We start from the raw sequence: 23647 nt of genomic DNA, 5'->3' as shown, positions 1-23647 counted from the left end.
TTATCACTAAAAAACCACATCAATCAAAACAATTTAATAACACTGAAATAGCACATAAAATTTCCCATCACAATGTAATATTTAATACTACAAGGTACATCATTGCATCATCACAATCGATACATACACATGGTATTTTGTTGTGCCGCAAGTATACATAAATTGTCACGCGTATATACAAAATCAGTCACAAATGCTCCAACTCGATAGCGATTTGTCATGTCTCACTGTACACCGAATTGACTTTCGGACCGTTGAGTCCGATGTTCCGCGAACCATTGTCTAGCACCCGTTACGTATAGGTTTATAAGTGTCCGTGGCCGTGTCCGTGCCCGTGTCCGTGTCCGAAGGCGCTGCCGCCGTTGACTTGCGGGCGCGGCGGGTTGTTGTTGCCCTCCGCGTTGTTGTCGTTGTTGTTGTTGTTGCCGTTGCCGTTCCTGTTCTCGAGCTGCTGCTGCCACATCGACGCGTAGAAACCACCCTGAGCCAGCAGCGCTTCGTGGCTGGAGACAAATGTTTCCCAATGATCATTTATATTCATGTTCTCTTAAATGTTTCATAATGAGTACATACATAATCGATAAATAATGCTAAATAGGAACAGATATAAAAAAAATTAGGCGAATGTATTATCATTCGTTTTTACATAAGCAAGCATGGATCATAATTTAATGTATCCATAACTTCGGGCGTTGGTTTAAATTTATTTAAATACCTAATGATGCGAGCAACTAAAACTGTCGATCAGTGTACGTCTAACATAAATTATAAGTAATTTATACTCACTTTCCGCGTTCGATGATTTCGCCTTCCTTCAGCACAAGAATTTCATCAGCGTGGATAATCGTCGACAGACGATGTGCGATTATGAGCGTTGTTCTATTAGCGCATACTCGTGCAAGTGCGGACTAGAATCAAAATGTTTTTTCTTTATTTATTCATACACAACCCAGTATAATATGGTACTGCATCACCATTATCTATACCTCATTATTTCTTTGTGATATTCAAAACAATGTCAATACAAGGTATTGGAGATGAATGTTGTAAAAAAAATATTTAAAATTAATTATCACTCACTTGAATATTCCTCTCAGTGTTTGTATCGAGAGCTGATGTAGCCTCGTCTAATAAAACTATGGCTGGATCCTTCAGGATAGTCCTTGCTATAGCTATCCTCTGCTTCTCGCCTCCGCTGAGTCGCAGACCTCTTTCACCAACCTTTAATAATATGACGCGTATTGTCAATATAACAATAATGTTTAAAATTCATTTCTTCAGGCTAATGAAGTTCTGTGATGTTTTTACATCATATTTATATTATTGATTTATGTAATGAGGTACACCAACAGCATACATATCCTTAAGTCTAGAAAACATCGTAAGTAAGCGATTGGCAGATATGCATGCCAATTACAGACATACTTTACACAATAATTAAAATTATGAAATATTTCTCAAAATATATTAAAATATTTGAAACATACTTGTGTGTCATATGCATCGGGGAAAGTTAAAATTCTGTCGTGAATGTCAGCATTCTTAGCGGCAGATATTATATCCGCGGATAAAGCTTCCAATCTTCCATATTGGATGTTGTATCTGTAAAAATCGAAAAAAAACCTTATAAAATATGTTATTTATTAGGCGATATAGTCGCTAAGCGACAGAGCCTTTAAATAAATAAAATAAAAATAGGGAAGGAGCAAATAGGCCGTGCTCATCCCTAGTTGTGGAGGTAAATAAGGTGTTGCCTTTATTCCTGTTGTGTATTCCCTAACTCTATCACTAATTGCCCAAGATACAGACTATATCTAGTTAGGGTATCCCTGGAAATACTGATATAAAATATCTTAGTTTTATATTAATTTATTCTATGCAGAAAGTCAATTCATTCAATAAGTAATTTAAATTTAACTACTATTATGGAACAGTGCTGTCATATTCATAAAAAATCAACTCTAGTATCGCATACTCACCGGACGGTATTGTTGAAGAGCACGGTGTCCTGCGGCACTACGCCGATGTTGGCGCGGAGCGAGGCCTGTGTGACGGTCCGCACGTCCTGTCCGTCCACGAGAACCGCGCCCTCGTTCACGTCGTAAAATCGGAACAACAGGCGCATTATCGTCGACTTGCCGGCGCCACTGGGACCGACCTGTAAAAAAGGAAATTAAATTTTATGAATTTTTTTCTCCGAGAAAATGGCTACATTTTACCTGATGATAAGGACAATAGAGTCCAAATTTTATGTCGAACGTTAACCGGCAAGTAATATAACATCTCTTGGCAAACAAACTAAATAAATAAACGCACATCACGCTCTTAAGGGGTAGGCAGAGGTGCCCACAGAGGCACCCAATTATTGCCTGTGTGTTCCGTTCCATGATATGATAGGGAATGAGCTTGGTGCCATATCGGGCAAACATTTCTAACTCTCTCAGTGATTACCAGAATTAAGCCTTACGTCAATAAACATCAATCAATACCTCTACTTCGATGGCGAAACCGACACATCAGAAAAAAATTTATGAACAGATAATTAATCAGTATAATCCAGTAGTGCCAGTTAGATATAGACTATTATCTTCCTCTCACAATCATACCCAATTATACGGGCAGTACAGTAACAAGATAAGTGGAGTGAAGTGCACATAGATTGAAAAAAAATGTCCATCCTTCACCAGTTGACATAGTTATGCCGGTCTATTAAAAACCTGATATACAAAGCCTGATCCCGAAACGCGACACACTTGGGCCATTATGGCGGGTTTTACACTTTATGTACGGTAGTCGCTATCCGGGTGAACTCAAATATCCTACCACCAGCGTATACCTACAGTCTAAGTGGGTACGTACCAAGGCTACGGTGGTGCCGGGCGCGACCTTGAAGCTGATGTTGCTGAGCACGAGCCTCTCGGGCCCGTAGCCGAACGACACGTGCTTGAACTCCAGCCCGCCGCGCCGCACCAGCAGCTCGGGCGCGCCCGCCGCGTCGCACACGTCCGACTCCACGCGCATCAGCTCGAACATGTTCTCCATGTCCACGAAGTTCTTCTGGATCGCCCTGTCGCCGAACTTTGTGAGCAATCACCGAGACACACGCACACGCACAGCGGGAGAGAGACATACACTCACACACAGCGAGAGAAAGAGATACATTCACACACATATTCCTACGCGTTCACTCTCCAAAGGATGCAAACAAGGACGGAACTAATGGATCCACTTTTAGCCGCGCATATTTCGTCCCATGATGTGATTAATTAAGGGAAAACTACGAAGGTACGAATATTCTTTATCTGGCAGGGTTGAGAATAAGCAAGAGATTTGTTTTAAGGACTACTGTAAAAAGCTGTATGATGCGTAAGATATTAAAGGCGTGTCAGATAGCTTCAGGCCGGCAAAATATTTAATCCAGACATTTTCAATTCTTCCATTACAAAAATATCTGTTCATTATTGTTCATGTTGTATCTAGACTAGATAACACGCTGCTGTGTGAATGATGCGACCAATAAATAAAAACTGATTACCATATGAACAGGCATAACAGACAAGTCCATTGTCTTTTTTTATAACTATCTAAAAGTATAGCGCTCTCATGACAAAGCGGTTTGAGGCATCGTAGGTTGAACGCACGCCTTCTACATAGCACGGAAATATCTACGCGCCTACGACGCCTCTTAACATACCATCACCCATCTATATTATATGCAGTCCTGAATTTGCAAATAGGTCGTATAGGCCGCGGCCTATGGGTGGCATCCTATTAGGGGCGGCAGATTTCAGAGGACGCTCACTCGATTTAATTAATCATTCGTTTATTTAACTTTAGTACCTTCCATAATACAAACAAATGGAAAATTATTAAGTATTTTAGAAACCTACATACATATATATGTACAATGTACATACGTACATAAATAAACTTACCTACATGGGGCGGCGGAAATAAAGTGACCTACTCGCATAAGAAATAAAAAATCCGGAACTGATTGTGTGGAGTATAAAAACTTAGACCATTAACATTAACGTAGTACCTTAGATTTATTACTAAATAAAGTCAATTAACTTTATCTGAATATTATGTAACTGATATGAAATAAGCACGTAATTCCATTCAAAGAATTAACAAAATCAAAAAGTAATTAGATGGTATCATACTCACGTAATGCAAGTAATGTCAATCCATTAATATCAATTATGACAAATTTTATAAAAACCAAATATGTTAAAAATTCAAATATAGTTTAAAATATTATATTTCATACATCTTTACAAGCAAATGAAAATGTTTTTAAAAAATTTGATCATCTTTTAACTTACCTATAATAAGTTCCAAACCAATTGAGGGGCACATACAACTGGACAATATAGGATGCGAAAAGCACATAATCGCCCACTGTCAACTTGTTTGTATCGACTACCATATATACAGCCAGAAGAGAGCCCGCCGTCAAACCTACAAATAAAAAAATATAAATAAAATAGTTACGAGGTACGACATATTTTTATGTGAAACACCGTGAGGCGGCTATGACGCACTTATTGTGATAGACTTCAAATCTTAATTCTATTCCTAGCCCTACAGAACATCGGCAAATTGTAAATGCTCGCGGTAGATGAACACAATGACATTTGGCAAAACCTATGAGCCACATCTTAGTCGTAAAATGCACAACAAAAACACACACATCACGCATTTATCCCCGAAGGGGTATGCAGAAGCGCAACCAGGGCACCCACTTTTCGCCAAGTGTGTTCCGTCCCATGATGTTATAGGGGGCGAGCCTATCGCCATATCGGGCATAAATTCCAGACTCCGGGCTGATACTGAGCAGAAAAACCCAAATATTACTGCCCGACCCGAGATTCGAACCCAGGACTTCAGAGCGCTGCCCTACCACACATGCAGTATAACTACGCCACGGAGGCAGTTAGTCGCAAAACGCGCCCCCAAAATTTTACTATGGCCAGTAACTTATATGCACGTGGTTGGCCACGTGAATACTATGTAAATCACAATCATAATGTGGTACAAAGAATTATCACGGATACTCACCACTGCAAATGATAACATTCTGTATCGTGTTCAACATGTTCAACGTCAATAGAGATTTAAATTCCTCTTTCTGAAAACAACATTATCCTATGTTATCCATAACATTTTTTAATTCTATGACGACACATAAAAGACCGGCCCATAAAGCTACATATCGGATTAATTGAGCACCAGATTAATCTTGAATATTATTAAAGTTTTTAGAATTTGGAAACATAAAATTTGCAAAAGGATTTCATGAAATCAATTTCACTTATTTAGAGTAAGTTTAGAACAGGTATAAATCCCTGCTAGATGTACTGATATAATTACCTGATAATTAACAATAGCCTCCCTATACGACATAACTTCATAAGATTCCGCGCCATAATACTTGACCGTTTCATAATTCAATAGGGAATCGACGGAGCGCGCCTTTTGTTCGTTGTCTGCGAGATTCATTCGACGCTGGAATTTCGTACGCCATTCCGTCACCACAATCGTTGCAACTGAAACAAACGTTAATTTTTAATATAAAATAAACTTTAAATAAATTATAAAGCGGTATCAGAATAGAAATGATAGTTTCAAGCAGGCCGACATAATTATATCGATTGGCGGGGAATAAACATCTCTAGTCAGTCCACACTATCGAAACCCACTTTCATTTACAATCAGATACATTGAGGTCATTTTGTATTTACATTTGCATAATTTGCAGTGAATTTTAAAATTTAGTTTTATAGAGACTTGTAGCTGGAAAGACTATACACGCGAGCGAAGCAGCGTGCAACGACTAGTTTGTAATAAAATCGGCGCCCGCGCCCCACCGGTGGGCTTTTCGATGTCTAATAAATCAGTTATCCGTCCATAGCAAAAAATAAAGTACGTAACGTAAAAATCCTAATAGCTTACAATTCTACTACGTCTAGTCGCAATGTCTATGAATAAAGCGAAAAAAAAAACTAGAAAACTTGTCACACCAGTTCATACTGGTAAAGAGGTGAGGATAGGTCAAGGTAAAATTTTTATATAAATTCATAAAAATCTATACATTTTAACTATTAACTTACTAATTGCTTATGCTAATTTTGTAGTTTTAGAATAATTGAATATTCTTGTAAATTGTCAAAAGATATTTAAAGTTGTTATATAAAGGATGTTATGTAATGTAATCGGTTTCCAACTAAGCAACTAGCGCATTATACATATCATTTCAAGCCTCGTAAAATCAGGTGAATTTATCCAACTAAGAATATAGAAAAAGACGTGCATAAAGTGATGGCATATCGACTAAAATATAAAAAAGACTTACTTATATACAAAACCATAGTAGAGAAGACAATCAATCCGAACCACACGTTAAATTGAGCTACGAAATATATAACGGCAACCAGAATATCGACTAGTGTTGGCGTTATCGAGAACAATATATACGATAGCAGATTATCGATAGAATCCGTGCCTCGGTCCATCACTCGTAATACTTCGCCAGTTTTGCGAGAGAGATGCCAACGCAACGGCAGGTCATGAAGATGTTTGAACAGTTCTAGCTGAAAACAAATGGGACAGTAAGCACGAATTTATACTTTAAACTATTATACTGCCGTGCTAAGCGCAAAAGCGGTATGTCTCAGGGAAACCTTATTTCGAGATATTCGAAGTTTTGTAAATATAGTTTTATAGTTTTGAAGGTAAAACCTATAAAACTATATTTACAAACCTTGAGATAGAGAAACCGTTTTAAGTTTTTTTAACAAGTTCTAAAAAATATACCGATATTTAGGTAAGTTCATTGGAAGGGTGTTTCTTTAAGCTATCTGACGACATAAAAATCAATTTTTGATATTTCAATAATATTTTGAAACTGCAATAATCATCATAGGTGGCTAAATTCGACCGAAAACTAGTAATAGTGAATTAAACAATACTTATAAAATTAAAAGCTGTATATACTTTGCATATTGTTTTTTAGTTTACCTGTATTTCTCGGGTAGTGTATTGCTGTACTTTAATCCACAAGAATGAGCGCAAGTTGTTCAAGAATCCCATGCCACCGGTACCTCCGCCTTGCAAGAACTTGAAGAATACATAGATAAGCACCAAGTCCCATCGGAAGTATAATGGTGGTATCGATAGACTGTCCACTGTGGGTAAAAAGAAAATATTACTCGCCCAATTTGTCTACTATCCTGTTGAAATATAAGTTTGATAGAAGTTTCGCATCGAATAACTAACTCTATAAGACAGTATATAAGTTGCAATATCCCTTATCAGATATAGAATGTAATTACAATTTCGATAAGGCACAGAGTAACACGTTAAATGTTCTGGCTTTTCATCCAGCAATGTAAATACACAAGTCGAGACGATTTACTTTTGGGAGTAAGTGGCATCACTTCTATATCAGTCAACAGGCAATTTATAAAGTTATGGTTAAGGCGCCAAATATTCAGTCGCAAATAAGTCATAGAATTAATTTGTGCATATAATATTAAACACTTGGCAACTGGTACGTATTCTCTTAGTGTATGAGCTAACTCGTACCCAGTAAGTGCATTGCGGCGTCAGCGCTGTACGCCACACCAATGCTTTCATTACACCTATACGATCAGTGCGCAAAGCAATCAGACTTCGTTAGGTCGTTCATGCTCATATCCTATCATCAGTATCATACATAACATCACGCATTTATCCCCGAAGGGGTATGCAGAGGCGCAACTAGGGCACCCACTTTTCGCCAAATATGTTCCGTCCCATGATGTGATAGGGGGCGAGCCTATCGCCATATCGGGCACGAATTCCAGACTCCGGGCTGATACTGAGCAGAAAAACCCAAATATCATTTTGCCCGACCCGGGATTCGAACCCAGGACCTCAGAGCGCTATTGTACCGGACATGCAATACAACTACGCCACCGAGGCAGTCAGACATCATCAGTATCATATCATCAATAAGCAAATTATCAATATATGAATTTTCTCATATGCAGGACTATAAGGGGTTATACAAGGGTTTATAGGTCCCGTAGTAGCCCTTACACTTAGCTTTCATATTCTAATGTGGACTCTACAACAAATAGACTTTTTAATAAAAAAAAATCTACTTTACCTATCTTTTTATTGTATATGGGAACGTAAAGGTTGATAACTCGGCCGGCCACCAGCGCCATGATGCATATGAAAACATATACTTGTAGACAGAAGCTTTTCCGCGGCCACAAGAACGGTAAAAGCGTACGCAGTTTGGAAAACACATTTCTGAACGTAGAGCGATTGTCATCCTGTAGAAATAAAAAAATATTGAAGGTTTATAACATAATTGGTATTAAAAATAATAAGTCCGCAACGAATTTATTAATTAATGCAAAGGAAACGTACTAATAATACCTAACATTTAAAATATCCTTATATTTTTCGATAACTAGATTGCTAAGTAAATTAAAACTTCAATATAATAAGTTGACTAACTTTGATGACGAGCCGTTAGATTATACACGCCCAATGCAATTGATATTGCGCATCTGGCAATTGATCATTACGGAAATCCCATCAGTCATCGATAAATAAAAACTAAAATAAAATGTACTCTACATAAATAAAATCTCACTGGACTGGATGGGTACATGTAAATGTATTGCTCCATATTTGACTCTTATAAACAGTCTGAAAAGCAATAGAAACATTGTTTACATTTTAATGCTAATAGTACGTATTTGATTTGGATTTAGTCTTCAAGGTTACAGTCGTACGGGAATGAATGAGGCTCACAGTAGTCGTTATCAACGGTAGTATTCAGCTTGTATTGTGCCATTAAATTCCACATAGCAAGTTTCTTTTTCAATGCACGAGTTGTTTCCAACTAGAAACTAATATGCAGCGATAAAATTTAACATCTCTACGTTAGTTTGAATATAGACAATAGGGAACCGACCTATGTTTCATTTTATACATTATTCTATATGTAATGGTTAATAATACGAAAAAGAAGCACTCCTGCGAAAACTGCATAAAAATTGGTTAAAAAATAAGCGAGTAATTAATATTTAAAATATTGTAATGTGCAGAAGTGGGCGCGATGTGGGGATACCGCTTCATCTCTTTCTTTCGCACGCGTCTTAATTCCCGATGACGTCACATGTGGTTATTTCGTCCCTTTTCTGTTTCTTGTGAATTACCCCTTCCACCGAAATTCAAAGACTTATAACTTGTAAATTTTTTACCGGATTTTAATAATTCTTTCGGTGTTATAATTTATATTATGTAAATATTTGATAATAGTAAAGAACAAAAAAGAGTCCGGTACCCTATTGCATAAAGCCGCAGTATTGAACATAATCGATAGCGCATATTAAATAGCATTGAACCCATAATAACATGATTGTCTTGTTGGTAATACCACAATTTTAAACACCAATAAGCCTACCGTTGCAGCATCACCAAATTATCCGTATCGTATAAATAATTATTAAACTATATTATATCAAATTCGGTATAATGCAACCACCAACAAAGAATTTCCTCAAGTAGAGTAAGGAAAACATAACATTGAGACAAGCGGTAATAATATGCGTAGTCTTGTATATATAAATAACTATACCGCGACTTTTATCTATATCTCATATCTTTGCACTGAATGCGTTTCAGACTGTTTATAATTATGTACTTGTACGTACACACTTATCTTCAACTGTCGAGTGACATAATATGATAATTGTTGATTAATTTAATCACCTTAATTTTAAATTGTTTCTCTTCTAAAACATTTAAATGATTTTGATATGGACATGACATCTTAACCTATGTAAAAAAAATGGCAGATAAATGACAATATGTGGACAGCAAAAAAATTATTAACATTCAACGAAAAAGTTTTAAATCTCACTTATTGATACGTTCACGTTACGATTCCGTTCTAAATAAAAATATTACTAAAATATTATAGGTAAGTAGCAAACGACTTATCAATAATTATTATTAAATTAAGGATACTCCGGCCGCGTGGCAACGTTGGATTATGAGATTTTATTATTAATTTTCCTTACCCTTGGCGGTATGTTTCTGCGGCCTTCGTCCTCGTTCACTAAATATTCGAACTGATGCATAATGCCCGGCGCTTTCATTCCCAATACAAACATAATCATACAGGACACGTAGCGACCCACGAAGAGAGACATCTCCAGGCGGTCTTGGAGACTGTTAAATAAATTTATCATAAATACACTCATAATTATTAAAGCTATCTGTATTAAAGCAAGCCGGCATAATTGTATCGACGGGCGATGGATAATTAACTCTCGTCAATCTATATTCTATCTCTTCTTATACATGGTGTAATGAACCAGATAAGTGGAGCCAGCCACTTTACCATGCTTTTATAAGTCATTTTACTTACTTTTTCAAATGCCACCACCATCCTTCCTTGTTTATGTTCAAGAACGACAAATTCTCTGAAACAAATATCATAGCCCAGAACACCAACAGTACAAATCCATGGCCTCTTGGTGGAACTGATGGTAGAAGGAATCGCCTCTCAAGAACCGCTAAATAGGCAGATAATGGAAACGCTATTAATGTAACAACTAATGCAACGATCTGAAACAAAACAATGTATAAACATTATAATTATATTACATTCACCAGCCAGCTCTAAATAACTACCCAATTTTGAAATCTTTACAGGGCCTGCTAATTCTAACTAACTAAGAAAACTGTATTTGTTGAAGGTAAACTATAAGGCAAAGGGTGAAATTTGCCGAAGGGGAACCCGACACTACTTATAGGTACTAATGATAACATGAATAAATGAGGTCTGCATATCGTCCTTATGATAATTAAATTTTACATCAATAACGAAAAGGAAGCTGACAGGAATCGGGTTATATGGACCTCTGCTATAAGGTCTTTACTAATAAACCATAATATACAAAGTTTTCTCTCACTTCCTCAGATGCTAAATGTAAAACACTGAAAAACTATTACAGACGTATGCAACGTTTTAGTAAGGGATTTAAAAGATAGGTATCAGGTATGACTTGCACGGAATTACACAACGTAAAAATCAATTAATTAATACATAGATATTTATTTATATTTCTAGAGAAGGCTGGAGGTGTACAATATTATATATTATAAATATCATAACTAATAGAAACAATATGTCCGTATTATGCTGATATTACCTATACATACGACTAAAATATAACAGGGCGTGGTGACTTCACGTCTGAATAATCACTGATAATTATATAACAGGTATTTAATAACCATCGTATCTGTTAGAACTCAGAATTAATACATTAAAATGAGGTAGGTATGTCAAATACAACATTTTTTATGACAAGTGAAAACGTACCGAGTTCGTTTAAATTATAAGCAATTAATAATCGTGAGCATATGTACCATATAACCATAAATATGTCCTCCTTTAAACACGAAAGCTTGCAACAGGAACCTCACAACAGCCAGAACAGGTATGAACAGTGTGAAAAATAACTGCACGGTAAAAAGCCGCGACGATCTAATGTCCATTACTTCCGTTCCATACCTGTGAACAATGAACAACCATCTTAGGGACCATTCAGGTATTATCTAACGCAATTTGGGGGGGAGGTGGTGGTCTTGTAAAACGTTACGATGCGTTACAGAGGCGGGCGGGGGGTAGGGGAGTCAAAAATCTTCATAAATTGCGTCACGTCATACTTGAACGGCCCCTTATTGGTGAATAGGTGGTAATGGAAATTACACGAACTCTTTAAATTGCGCTGGGAATCGCACGAGACATGTAGTGGAACAAGTTCAACTATATTGATTGCGATAGTTACAATTCTATTAAAGAACCAGCTTTTGCATGCTGCTCCGCCCGCGTGACATTATTTTTCTAGGATAAATGTTTTGCTGGGATAAAAAGTAGTCTAGCATTCAAGACTAACATAAATTTCTATTAGTGAAAAAAATCAAAATTGGTTTAGTAGTTTCTGTGTTTCACGCATTCAAACTCTTTAGTTCTTTATATAATTAGCATAGATTTCCTATTTAAAATCTTTCAGTAGTACATAAAGAACAGTACGATAAAGGTGAGTTGACTAATAATGGAGGTCGAATTTATCTAAATACGGATATTATACAGAATAAATTTCATTTTAGTATTAATGAAAATAAAAATAATACAATTCAAGTGTCGGGTTCACGACGAATGTCTAAACCGTTGACCTTAATCATAGATAAAAGGTTTTTTTTCTTAATCATATTAAAAAAAATTATAGAGCTGTTCGTTACTTTAATTTTATTCATTTATTTACAGATACGGATAAAAAAACACAAACTGGTTTCGCTTGGTCACTTAGAAATATATTATGACAACTTGGAATGATATTATCTGAAGGATATGCAAATGTTGACTTCTAAATATAAATAAGTTGCATAAATTAAATTCTTGTTCAGGAACATAATCCTAATTATAATATAAATATCAATTTGTGAAAATGTTTGGATGTTTGTTAGAATTTATAGTAAACGCAGAAACTGCGGAACTGATTCGGATGATATCTGGCACTCTGTTAGACAATGTCCTGGGTTAGCATATAGGATATTTTCATTCTGGTAATTTGCTCCTGGAGTAAATATGTAAATTTTTTAACCTGATATTTAAATAGATGGTGCTGACGTCGTGCATATAGCGTAACGTCTACCTCAAGTAATTTTTGTGGAATTTTATGGCGCAAAGCTTCTGACGCGGGCAATGCCGCGAGCCAAAGTTATTTATTCAATAATAAGTTGTATAATATACGGTCGTTAGTTTGGTATTTGAAGAAATAACGTCTGACATGTTGTGGCTAATATAGTTACAGAACAATGTATGGACCTGATATGTAGTTGCATATCTAGATCCTTATAGATGTTTTTTTTTTCATATTAATATGATTTCTTAAAATTATTAAGCCTAATAAGGTCTGACAAAGCAATATACTGGCAATATATTACCTCATAAGACAGAGATAAAAGATAAGCTAGGCAAACCATTCGTATATTAATGCTTACCTACATCTGAATTGATACAAGCGTCAGGTTAGTAAGGTTTGGTATCAAAATACGGAAGTATTAGCTAACAAACAAATTTATCTTCTGTCAATAAAAAATCAACAGATGCAACGCCGAGTTGTGACTTTTGAAAAACGTGTTATGTAGTTAAAATTGTAATACTGACGTAACCAAAGGTAGCTTTACTAAGAATATGAACGAAGAGTAAAATCATTACCACACATAATATTCTATTAGGTACGCTAGCACGTAGCGGGTTAATTTTCTCAATTATACTCCAAACAAATAAGCTCTATCGCAGATCTAATGCTCTAAAAATAACTTTCTGGTTACTACCAGCTGTGGTTATCTGTCCTTTTAAATTTTATCGTCTAGATAAAAACTATTGATTCTCCTGTGTAAGGGTATTTTAACCCTTAAAATAAGAAAATAAAAATCGGCTTTGATACCAAATTCTATAACATGTTAAGACGCTGAAAATTATAGAAACAGTCGCTTTTATTAGCGATAGGTCTCTCGTATGCGAGGTGCCGTCTAGGTGGGTACTACCGCAATCTTTATTTTACTCGCCAAGCGGCAGTGGACGGACTGTTGTGTCCTAGTTTAAAGGACATTGTAGCCAGCGTAATAACTGGGCATTATGAGGCTAGCATCTATGACTCAGAGTGAGAAGCTCAGTGAAATGCCGCGCAGTACTTTGTAATTCAAATTTCTGTATGATGTTCATAGGCGCCTGGATGGGGGTGCAAATAGGTGCAAGTGCACCCCCCTGCCCAGAAATAAATCACAAAAAATGTAAGTCACTGAATTAATCTGCAACAATGGGAATTATCGACGTAACAAGTTTTTTTATAACAAAGCATTTTTAAAAACCGACAAATGTTGTTTTCGCAACTCACACGCGCAGCATGCTCGTCTCAACATTCAAGTGCAATTAAATCGCATTCACTATATTGGCACATATTTAATACCGTTTCACGTTTGCTTGCCGAAAAGGTTATCAGCCTACGCTATATCACAAATGAATAATGATTAGTGATTTAAAAAGATGTATGGGTGTTGGTAAGGTAACAAACTTTAAATAGGCCTCGTAGTAGGTATTATGTAATCTATATATAAATAATATCAGCCCTGTATTATATACTTGCCTACTGCTGAGCACGGGCCTCCTCTACTACTGAGAGGGATTAGGCCTTAGTCCACCACGCTGGCTTAGTGCGGATTGGTAGACTTCACACACCTTCGAAATTCCTATAGAGAACTTCTCAGATGTGCAGGTTTCCTCACGATGTTTTCCTTCACCGTTAAAAGGAACGATAAATTCACAAACAATACACACATGATTTTAGAAAAGTCAAGAGGTGTGTGCCCTTGGAATTTGAACCTGCGGACATTCGTCTTGGCAGTCCCTTCCACACCCAACTAGGCTATCGCCGCTTTTTATATGTAATAATCTATACTTATATATAAAGCTGAAGAGTGTGTTTATTTGTTCGCACACGTTTATCTCAGGAATTATTAAACCGATTTTGAACATTTTTTCACTAGCTGGAAGTTTCATTACTCCTGAGTGCTGTAGGCTACTTGTACCCGGAATTTTTTCATACCGAATAAACTTTTTCAAGCAGCCGGAGCCGCATGCAAAAGCTAGAGGATTAAAATTATTATTCGCATACAGAGGGAAAAAAATACGTTTTATTTTATTTGTTATTACAGTGGAATTCTAGACGATATCGGCTGGCGGATTTTACGTCAATATCGGAATGAAACAAAAAATGAATGATTCTTTAGTTTAATTTTGGTATTATCTGGTATTAATGAGACCCTGTTAATACAGGCACGTATCATAATTATTATAAATAACGAAAATTCTTTTACTTCAACTGTATTATATTAACGTCACACAAATTAGGTAATTAGATGCATGACATCACATTATAATATAACCTCATAAATAGATTGTGTACGTATATATACATTTTTATCAATGTATCATTTTACTGATAATCACGTTGATAACTTTGAGACACAGGACGTCATGGCTTATCTCAATACGTGACCAAATGCAAAACTTACAATGTAAATTAATTACTTATATCAACACGAATTCAGCAATGATACAGAATGGTAGAAGTGAATTAGTAAGTAATAATTAGATTGTTTTTGTAATCTTTCTCTGAGAATTGTTTAACCATTCTTATCGATGTAATAAAAGCCGGTGGCTTTTACATGTGAGTTACCAATTTGTAGCATTATTGTATACATAACTGTTGGAGATTGTAACCTTCGTCGTGACTTATTATTTTTTATATGTTCTATTTTTAGAACTAATTGTATTTTGTTTGCCATAGTTACTTCTCTTTAGTCCGAAATAAACACTCATGTCAATAACATCTTTTTACTAACTTTATTTAATTACTAAGAACAAATACCATATTTACAACACGTTATCAGCACGAACGCTTAGTTCTTAGATTATTTCACGTTATTTAGTAAAATAAAGGTGAAGATATTTTTTGTGTGACTAGGAAATAGTAATAGTCTGAAAATGTCACATGAATCTGGAGATGTTTCGAGTGTGAAAAATTCCCCGTCGTCGAGCTCATCTTTTACATTTTCATGTTTGAGGAATAAAGATGGATATCCTACATGGAAATTTAAGATGCGCAATTACCTTATGCATGAGGATCTGTGGGAAACAATCGGTGGATACCCAAATGGAGACACAACCCCTGCCTCTACAAAGGTACGCAAAGACGCAAAGGCATTAGCAAAGATATGCTTATCAGTAGAAGGTGCAGCGATAACCCATATAAGATGTGCGAAAACTGCATCTGAGGCATGGACTTGTTTGCAAAAAGCCTTTGAAGATAAGGGAATAGGACGAAGATTATTTTTGGAGCGTAGACTGTACAGGTTGAGTCTATCAGAGTTCAAAAATATTGAACTATATATATACGCAGTTATGTCAACCGCACAGGATCTTGCGGATATTGATGTAGTCATAGAGGACAAGTCTATTGCTGCAATACTTTTGGGAGGTCTAACTCCAAGGTATGAACCTCTCATTATGGCTTTAGAAAATTGCAATGTAGACGTGACTACAGAGTTGGTGAAAACAAAACTGCTTAATGAAATGTCCAAAGATGTGGCTACATCATTAGACTCTGTCTTTCATGCGAAGAAGAAGCCTAAGTCAATAAAGAAGAATATAGTTTGTTATGAGTGCAAGACACCTGGACATAAGAGACCAGACTGTCCACAGAGAAACAAGAAGGAGAAAGGCAATGCGGTAAATACCAATGATACGATATTTACAAGTCTTAATACTTCTGGAAACCCAAGAAAGGATATAATTTATGTAGATTCAGGTTGTACTAGACACATGACTTCTAGACGGGACTGGTTTCAGAATATCTCGATACAGAATCAAGGTACTGTTACTGTCGCAAATGGAGAACAGATTAAGTGCTGCGGAATTGGAAATATTTCAATAAACACGCCCGAGAACGTGGTCAACAATATTAGTGATGTTGCTTTATATACCAGATTTGAAAGCTAGTTTGTTATCTGTATATAAAACTGTTGAAAAGGGTTTTATTTGTGTTTTTGATAAAAATGGATGTAACTTTTATAAATCTGATACTTTTAATTTTACAGGTGAATCTGTTGCTCATGCCTCGCCCTGTGGTGGACTGTACGTTTTAGATGGTACTGTAAATGTTTCCGAGAATGTGGCGGATCATTTTTTGACACAAGATGTGCACTCTGGCTGTCAGGATAGTTATCAAATTTGGCATAAGAGGTTAGGACATTTGTGTCGTATAGGCATGAACCAATTGAAAAATCACAAGGTAGGTATAAAGTATACAGGAGTAGATAAAACTAGTTGTATCGCTTGCGTGGAAGGTAAACAAGCAAGAAAACCTTTCAAAAGGTTAGCGTTTAATAGGGCTACTTCCCCTTTGGAACTGATCCATATGGATTTGATGAGACCGGTGTCTACAACTTCTTTTCAAGGAAATAGATAAATGTTGACAATAGTAGACGATTATACGCGAAAAGTGTTTGCTTATTTTATTTCTTCTAAAACAGAAGTCAAAGATATATTTTGTGTGTTTCAATGTTTTGTTGAAAATCAGTTAGATAAAACAATTAAAGCAATTAGGACTGATGGAGGTAAGGAGTTCGTGAATAAAGAGTTTGTTGATTATCTTGCTTCAAAAGGTATTGAACATCAAACAACGACGCCTTATAGTCCTCAGCAAGTTGGAGTAGCGGAACGCACCCATCGTTCGGTTACAGAAAAGGCAAGAACGTTGCTAGCTGAAAGTTCACTACCGAAAGCATTCTGGGAAGATGCATTCCAAGTTGCCATTTACCTTAAGAATAGGTCTCCTCATCGAGCCTTAGGTGGACAAATTCCTTATGACAAATGGTATGGACGAAAAGGTGATCTTAGCCATCTAAAAGTATTTGGTTGTAGAGCTCTAGTCCATATACCTTCTTGTCACAGGAAGAAATTAGATGTCAAGGCACAGGAAGCAATTTTCGTCGGTTATTCTGAAAATCCAGGCACTTATATTTTTAGGGATCCTGCTAACCCACGAAAAGTTATTATATCCAGAGATGCAACCTTTTTTGAAAATTCCTTTACAGCGCTAAAGCAGAAGCAATCTGTCGCACAGTCAAAATCTATATTGTTATTTGATGAGCAAAAAGAGATTGAGTCTGAGTTTGATCATGACTGTCAATTCTATGACTGTGATGAGAATATCAGTCCGGCGGCTGAAGCAACTTTACCAGTAAATCTAGAAAGTGCAAAAGAGTCAGTGACTCTGGAAGAGCGAGAGTCTCTCAGTGACTTAAGGCTGCCTAGTGTGGAAGAAGTGACAGCGAATTTGGAACAGGAATCGCACCCTGAGCGCAGATACCCTTCCAGAGACAGAAAAACAACAAATTTTTATAAAGCTTACAATACGTCAATGGTAGATTCTAATGAACCTACGACATATTACGAAGCTACTCATGCCGATGATGCTGATAAGTGGCAACACGCTATGGTTGATGAGTATAGTTCCTTAAGGAAACTCCATACATGGAATTTAGTAGATAGACCTAACAAAAGGTTATACCATGTAAATGGATTTACAAAATTAAAAGGGATGCTTATGGTAATATTACCAACTATAAAGCGAGACTCGTCGTCAAAGGTTTTCATCAAGTTGAAAGTGTAGACTACAAGGAGACGTTCGCACCAGTGATTCGTCATTCTTCCCTCCGCACGTTGTTTGCGATAGCTGCAGATATGAAGTTGAGAATGAAGCACTTAGATGTCGATACAGCTTTCCTTAACGGAGATTTAGAAGAAGAAGTTTTCATGGAGCAACCTCTTGGTTTTATTCAAAAGGGTAAAGAAAACAAAGTTTGTTTATTGAAGAAATCTCTTTACGGTCTTAAACAGGCACCGCGAGCTTGGAATAAAAAGTTAAATGAAACGCTTTCTAAAATAGGTTTCATAGGAACTCCTTCCGAACCTTGTGTGTATACTAAACTTTTGGTAAAGAACTTGTAATATTAGGAATCTTTGTTGATGACATAATAGTCTTCTTTAATTCTGATTTGACATTTGACACTGTCAAGAATGATTTGTCGAAATATTTTTCATTAAAAGATCTCGGAATACTGAAATGTTATTTGGGACTACAAGTTGAAAGTGATTCCGAGAGTATAAGGTTGAACCAGCGAAATTATATTCTTTCTATATTAGAAAAATTTAATATGAAGGATTGTAAGGCCGTGGATACTCCATTAATTAAAAAGAATATGGAAAAAGAATGGATGGTCAAGTCGGTGAGTCTTATCCTTATCAAAACTTAATAGGATGCCTCATGTATCTAGCGGTAAACACACGACCAGACATCGCTTACGCCACGAGCTATTTAAGTCAATTTAATACGTGTTTTACTAAAGAACACTGGAATGCTGCTAAAAGGATTCTGCAATACCTAAAAGGTACCCTAAACTATTCATTGGTTTACAGGAAGAATAGAGAACCTTTAAAGGGTTTTTGTGACGCAGACTGGGCAAACTGTCCAATCGACAGAAGGTCATACACCGGTTATGTTTACAAGTTAAGTGGAGGTCCAGTATCATGGGAATCCAAGAAGCAACCTACTGTTGCGTTAAGTTCGACCGAGTCAGAATATATGGCATTAGCGTCTGCCACGAAGGAAGCGTGTTACTTACGTCGGTTTATATACGAGATAACAGGTATACTTTGTTCAGTTAACTTAGCTTCTGACAGCCAAAGTGCCATTAATCTTGTTCGAAATCCTGTACACCACAGCAGGACGAAGCATATAGATACTAGGTTTCACTTTATTGGGGAAAAGGTATCTAATAATATTGTTAAGTTAGAATATATAAAAGTAACGATATGCCTGCTGATGTACTAACGAAGGCCCTCGGACCTCTAGCACACAAACGATGTGTAGTTAACTTAGGTTTAGAAACTTAATTATTTTATTTGTTTTGTTTCTGTCACAACTGCGATTAAGGGCGGCTGTTGGAGATTGTAACCTTCGTCGTGACTTATTATTTTTTATATGTTCTATTTTTTAGAACTAATTGTATTTTGTTTGCCATAGTTACTTCTCTTTAGTCCGAAATAAACACTCATGTCAATAACATCTTTTTACTAACTTTATTTAATTACTAAGAACAAATACCATATTTACAACAATAACGATATCTATAAATTATCTAAATAATTAAATGAATATAATATACCTATAATGCTATATCCGTTTCAACTCCTTTTGCAGTATAATATTTGTGTGCCTAATATTTTATCGACGGATTCCAAAATTTTAATCGTTTGTGGAACATGCACACAATATTAGTTCGTACTTTGTAATATTTGTGTTTATTGAGAGAGCGACGAAATAATGATATAATATTTATATTAGATAGCTATTTATCTCTCTTTCATGGTAAAGCTAAAGGTTAACTAATCAAAAAATTCCCACAACATACCGCGAATATTATACAATATCGGGTCGACACATTGAAATGATAATAATTGAAAGATTATAATTCAGAGATAATACATAGCTCAAATTCGCGATACCGCCCGCTTGAATATGGTAGATAGTCGCGAATTCCCGACGTTTTCAGAAAACGCATATTTCATTTCCAAAATGGGAATCAAAGTAGCATTATTATGAAGCATCGACGCGAAACTGTCTAGCATATTATACTCCCAAAATGCTAGAAAATAGTAACAAACTCCAGCGTTTTTCATCTTCATGGAAAGTGGAGCCTGCGGTACAGACCAATGTATAGAGTTGCAGTTAAACGGATACTGAAACATCCTCTGCACGGAGACCTGCCTATTTTATTGATTTTATTGCTAGCAAGACATAATAGCAAATAGCAAGTTAGAAATAAAGTTTTAACTGTTGAAATTATTTTCAATAACTATAGCTGCCACAGAATATTTGTAAAAAATCTGACGGCGCGGCGCGTCGAAGCACCGCAAGGCGCGTATATCATAATAATATTATCTCGTTGGAGATTGGAAGTATTATTAAACATAATGAAATTATCCAGTATAGAATACTCAAGTAAAACTAGATTCATATTTAAATATTTGTTCTTATGGCAAGAAAAAATATGTGTATACTTATGAAATATTTATTTTATTTAAATTATTCAATATTAACATGGAAATGAGAAACGTCGGTACAAAGTTAATCAGTTTTAAAGTGAGCAAGCCAATCAGACAATATTTCGCAATTCGCGATATTGTTGTTTGTTTATTATTTGCATAACTAATAACACTTACCAAACTTGTTTAAAGAGAAAAAAAATACAATGTTGGCCTTGATATTACACGTGTATAAAAAATTGGCATCGAAGTGTCGACAATTATAATTATAATAAAAAATAAAGGCGCCTGTTCGACCTATGAACGTACCACAATGTCTTTATTCCCGATGGAATTAGATAGAGCTTTACGCTTCGCCAAGTTTGTATCCTTCTTACGATGTTAATTGTGATAGTGAGCGGATTAGTCACCAAAATTCTTTTTTAGTATATTTTTTCTGCAATACTGGATACTAACATAAATTTTATGTTTGCCGACGAAGAAACCTATGGAATTTTGTGAACAATTTCTGCTTTTTTTTGTTTCGTTCTAAGGAGAAACACCCCAATGAATTGCGAAAAAAAAAGGAAAATGTCTGTTGAATAGCGTCTAAGATTTTACAAATAATTAAATCGTAAAAAGGTGCCATTTATTATTGCGTTAATATAGCGAATATCATAATTTAAAGCTGCTAAAATAAAAATAACAAATAAATGTTTGTGGAACTGACACGTAGCATTTTGACTATTACGCTACATACCGCCAGAAGTAATAAATTTGTTAAAATTCCAATTCAGTTAATATAAACAAGGTAAGTATACAAAGAGACTTTGAAAAAGTTTTGGAAGATAACTAGAGCTGAAAACCTATCATAATTCATCAAACAACATACATTGTTTTAGTATCACAAAATTATGAAACTGAGCACCCACAAAATAGAATTCTATAATTTGCAAGCAATGTGTAAAAATATGTCAGTATATATTTTTTAATTTTAGAATAATAATGTGCCAATGTTGATTAACAATGTATCTTCTTATTGGCCTGATTGGATTTTTAAAAAAAGAAAACATTTCTCAGCATTCAATTTTGAAAAAAATTATGCTTTTAGAAACAACAAATTACACTCTGAGTTGTTTGTATGGCAATCAGTACATATTAATAAACTACTCAGATGCACTTTAATATTAAACAAGTACTATTTAAATGTAATAAATCACAATAAAGGTTTGCATGTTGTTAAAACGATTCTATATATAAATACTATATTTGTTGTAAATATAGAATCTGTTAAACCTTATCACTAAAGAAGATAAGCTACTACTTGGAACACATATAGATCTGTCTGTGAAATGTGCATGATAATTCCTATAAGATAAGGATTAGTTTGAATTAGTTTCTTTATTATGAATATATATCAGTTAAGTATATCCTAATTGATTATAATTGACATACAGACATCCTTTGTCTATGTTTATAGTCAATATGAATAGAGAAACCCACTGTTATTTATAACTGCTTGTGTACTCTATTTGTAGCATTACTTGTTTCCTTTGTTTTTCCAAAGTGTAACAACCTAGGATGTCAAATGATAAAACATTGACTACAAACATTCAACTGATGATATCAAGGATAAAACATTCACCACTAAAATTTACAATATGTATTCATGAAACACTAACACATGGAATAAATTTACTATAGGAACATAGTTCATAAAAATAATTCTGATATATTTGAATTATTCATAGAAAAGAATTGTTATTAACTGGTTTTATACTTGTTTAGTAATATTTAACTCAAATACTGCAAGTTTACATTTTTTATAGAATAACAAAAGTTTAAGAATCAAAGAAAAAATTAATAGCTTTGCTTAATACTTTTGATATAGTTGTAAGACATATTTGATAAATAATTATTAATTTTCAAAATTTTCCTTCAGGAAAAATATGCATAAGTTTTTTTGAAAATTGATCTGACTGAAACTAGCATTTGAAAGCTTCGTATGACCTTAAAAAAATGTTATTCAATATTGTGCAAGAGATAATATAAAAATTACTTCATTTAAAGAAAACAATATTTACAGCTTCACAAAGAATAAAATCACCACAGTATAATACAAAGAAATAAACAAAATTGTTTGATTAAATGTAAAAATTTACAAACCTTTTGTACATTATAATCTGTATTAGTCCAAAAGTAAGTAGAAACCCTCCAATAAGAATGGCTGACACTGTTTCCATAAAACATTGTGAAATACCATGATCCACCCATATCTCATTGAGGGTAACATTTGGAGGGCAGTACTCCATCATGGTTATTACTGAAACAAAAAGATGTAATGTGAACAAGTGAAGAGAAGAATGGTTATAGAAAAAAGGGTAAGGATATAAAAGTAATTACACCAAAAAAATCCCTGCTAATTATTTCTAACATAATGTAAATTACGTGATTACGTGAGGTTAACTGCGAATAAAAATGAAACCGTATTATTCATTTTATATACCCATTGAAATTTTATTTCACTCACAGCGTATGTGCGTTTTTTACACCATAGGATGCGTTTAATATTTTTTTCTTAGGTACGATTCAAATGTTATGCCATGATAATGTATAAATCGACTTTAAATCGTAACCTTGAATATGTAGACACTGTCATTTATGCAATAAACCATTGTCCACTATTTATTCTGACTATGCGTTATAATCAACGTAGAACACAAAAAAAAATATAATAAATACTTTTTATTTATCTTACCGTTAATATTTTATAAGGGCGCACGAGCATGGATTTCAACGTAAACTTTACAGCGCCTGCCGGTTAACTCATAATCCTTATCAAAATGCCTTAATCACTAAAATAAATTCGCATTTCGCAACTTCAATAATAAATTTGACAATTCATTATGTCAA

The 23647-nt window shown here is 35.1% G+C and overlaps 1 protein-coding gene across 2 annotated transcripts; it reads right to left on the bottom strand.

Moving 5' to 3' along the window:
- Window positions 1-19: 19 nt before the first annotated feature.
- On the bottom strand, window positions 20-23647 carry LOC115447634 (ATP-binding cassette sub-family B member 6, mitochondrial). 2 transcript variants are annotated; one of them, XM_030174798.2, is made up of 17 exons: window positions 23493-23647; window positions 22901-23057; window positions 11446-11590; window positions 10439-10638; window positions 10089-10239; window positions 8156-8327; window positions 7024-7190; window positions 6359-6596; window positions 5377-5552; window positions 5065-5134; window positions 4329-4464; window positions 2860-3067; window positions 1980-2158; window positions 1488-1602; window positions 1081-1221; window positions 787-908; window positions 20-503 (listed from the first exon to the last, which is right to left on the bottom strand). In XM_030174798.2, the coding sequence occupies exons 2-17, from the start codon at window positions 23047-23049 to the stop codon at window positions 305-307; spliced, it is 2568 nt and encodes an 855-aa protein (XP_030030658.1). In that variant the 5' UTR covers window positions 23050-23057; window positions 23493-23647; the 3' UTR covers window positions 20-304. The 2 variants fall into 2 exon arrangements, with proteins under 2 accessions (XP_030030658.1, XP_030030659.1); XM_030174799.2 differs by lacking the exon at window positions 23493-23647 and adding an exon at window positions 23265-23283.

This window comes from Manduca sexta, chromosome 14 (assembly GCF_014839805.1).
Source record: "Manduca sexta isolate Smith_Timp_Sample1 chromosome 14, JHU_Msex_v1.0, whole genome shotgun sequence".
In the NCBI taxonomy this organism is placed as follows: Eukaryota; Metazoa; Arthropoda; class Insecta; order Lepidoptera; family Sphingidae; genus Manduca; species Manduca sexta.
This window is presented reverse-complemented; position numbering and strand designations above follow the sequence as displayed.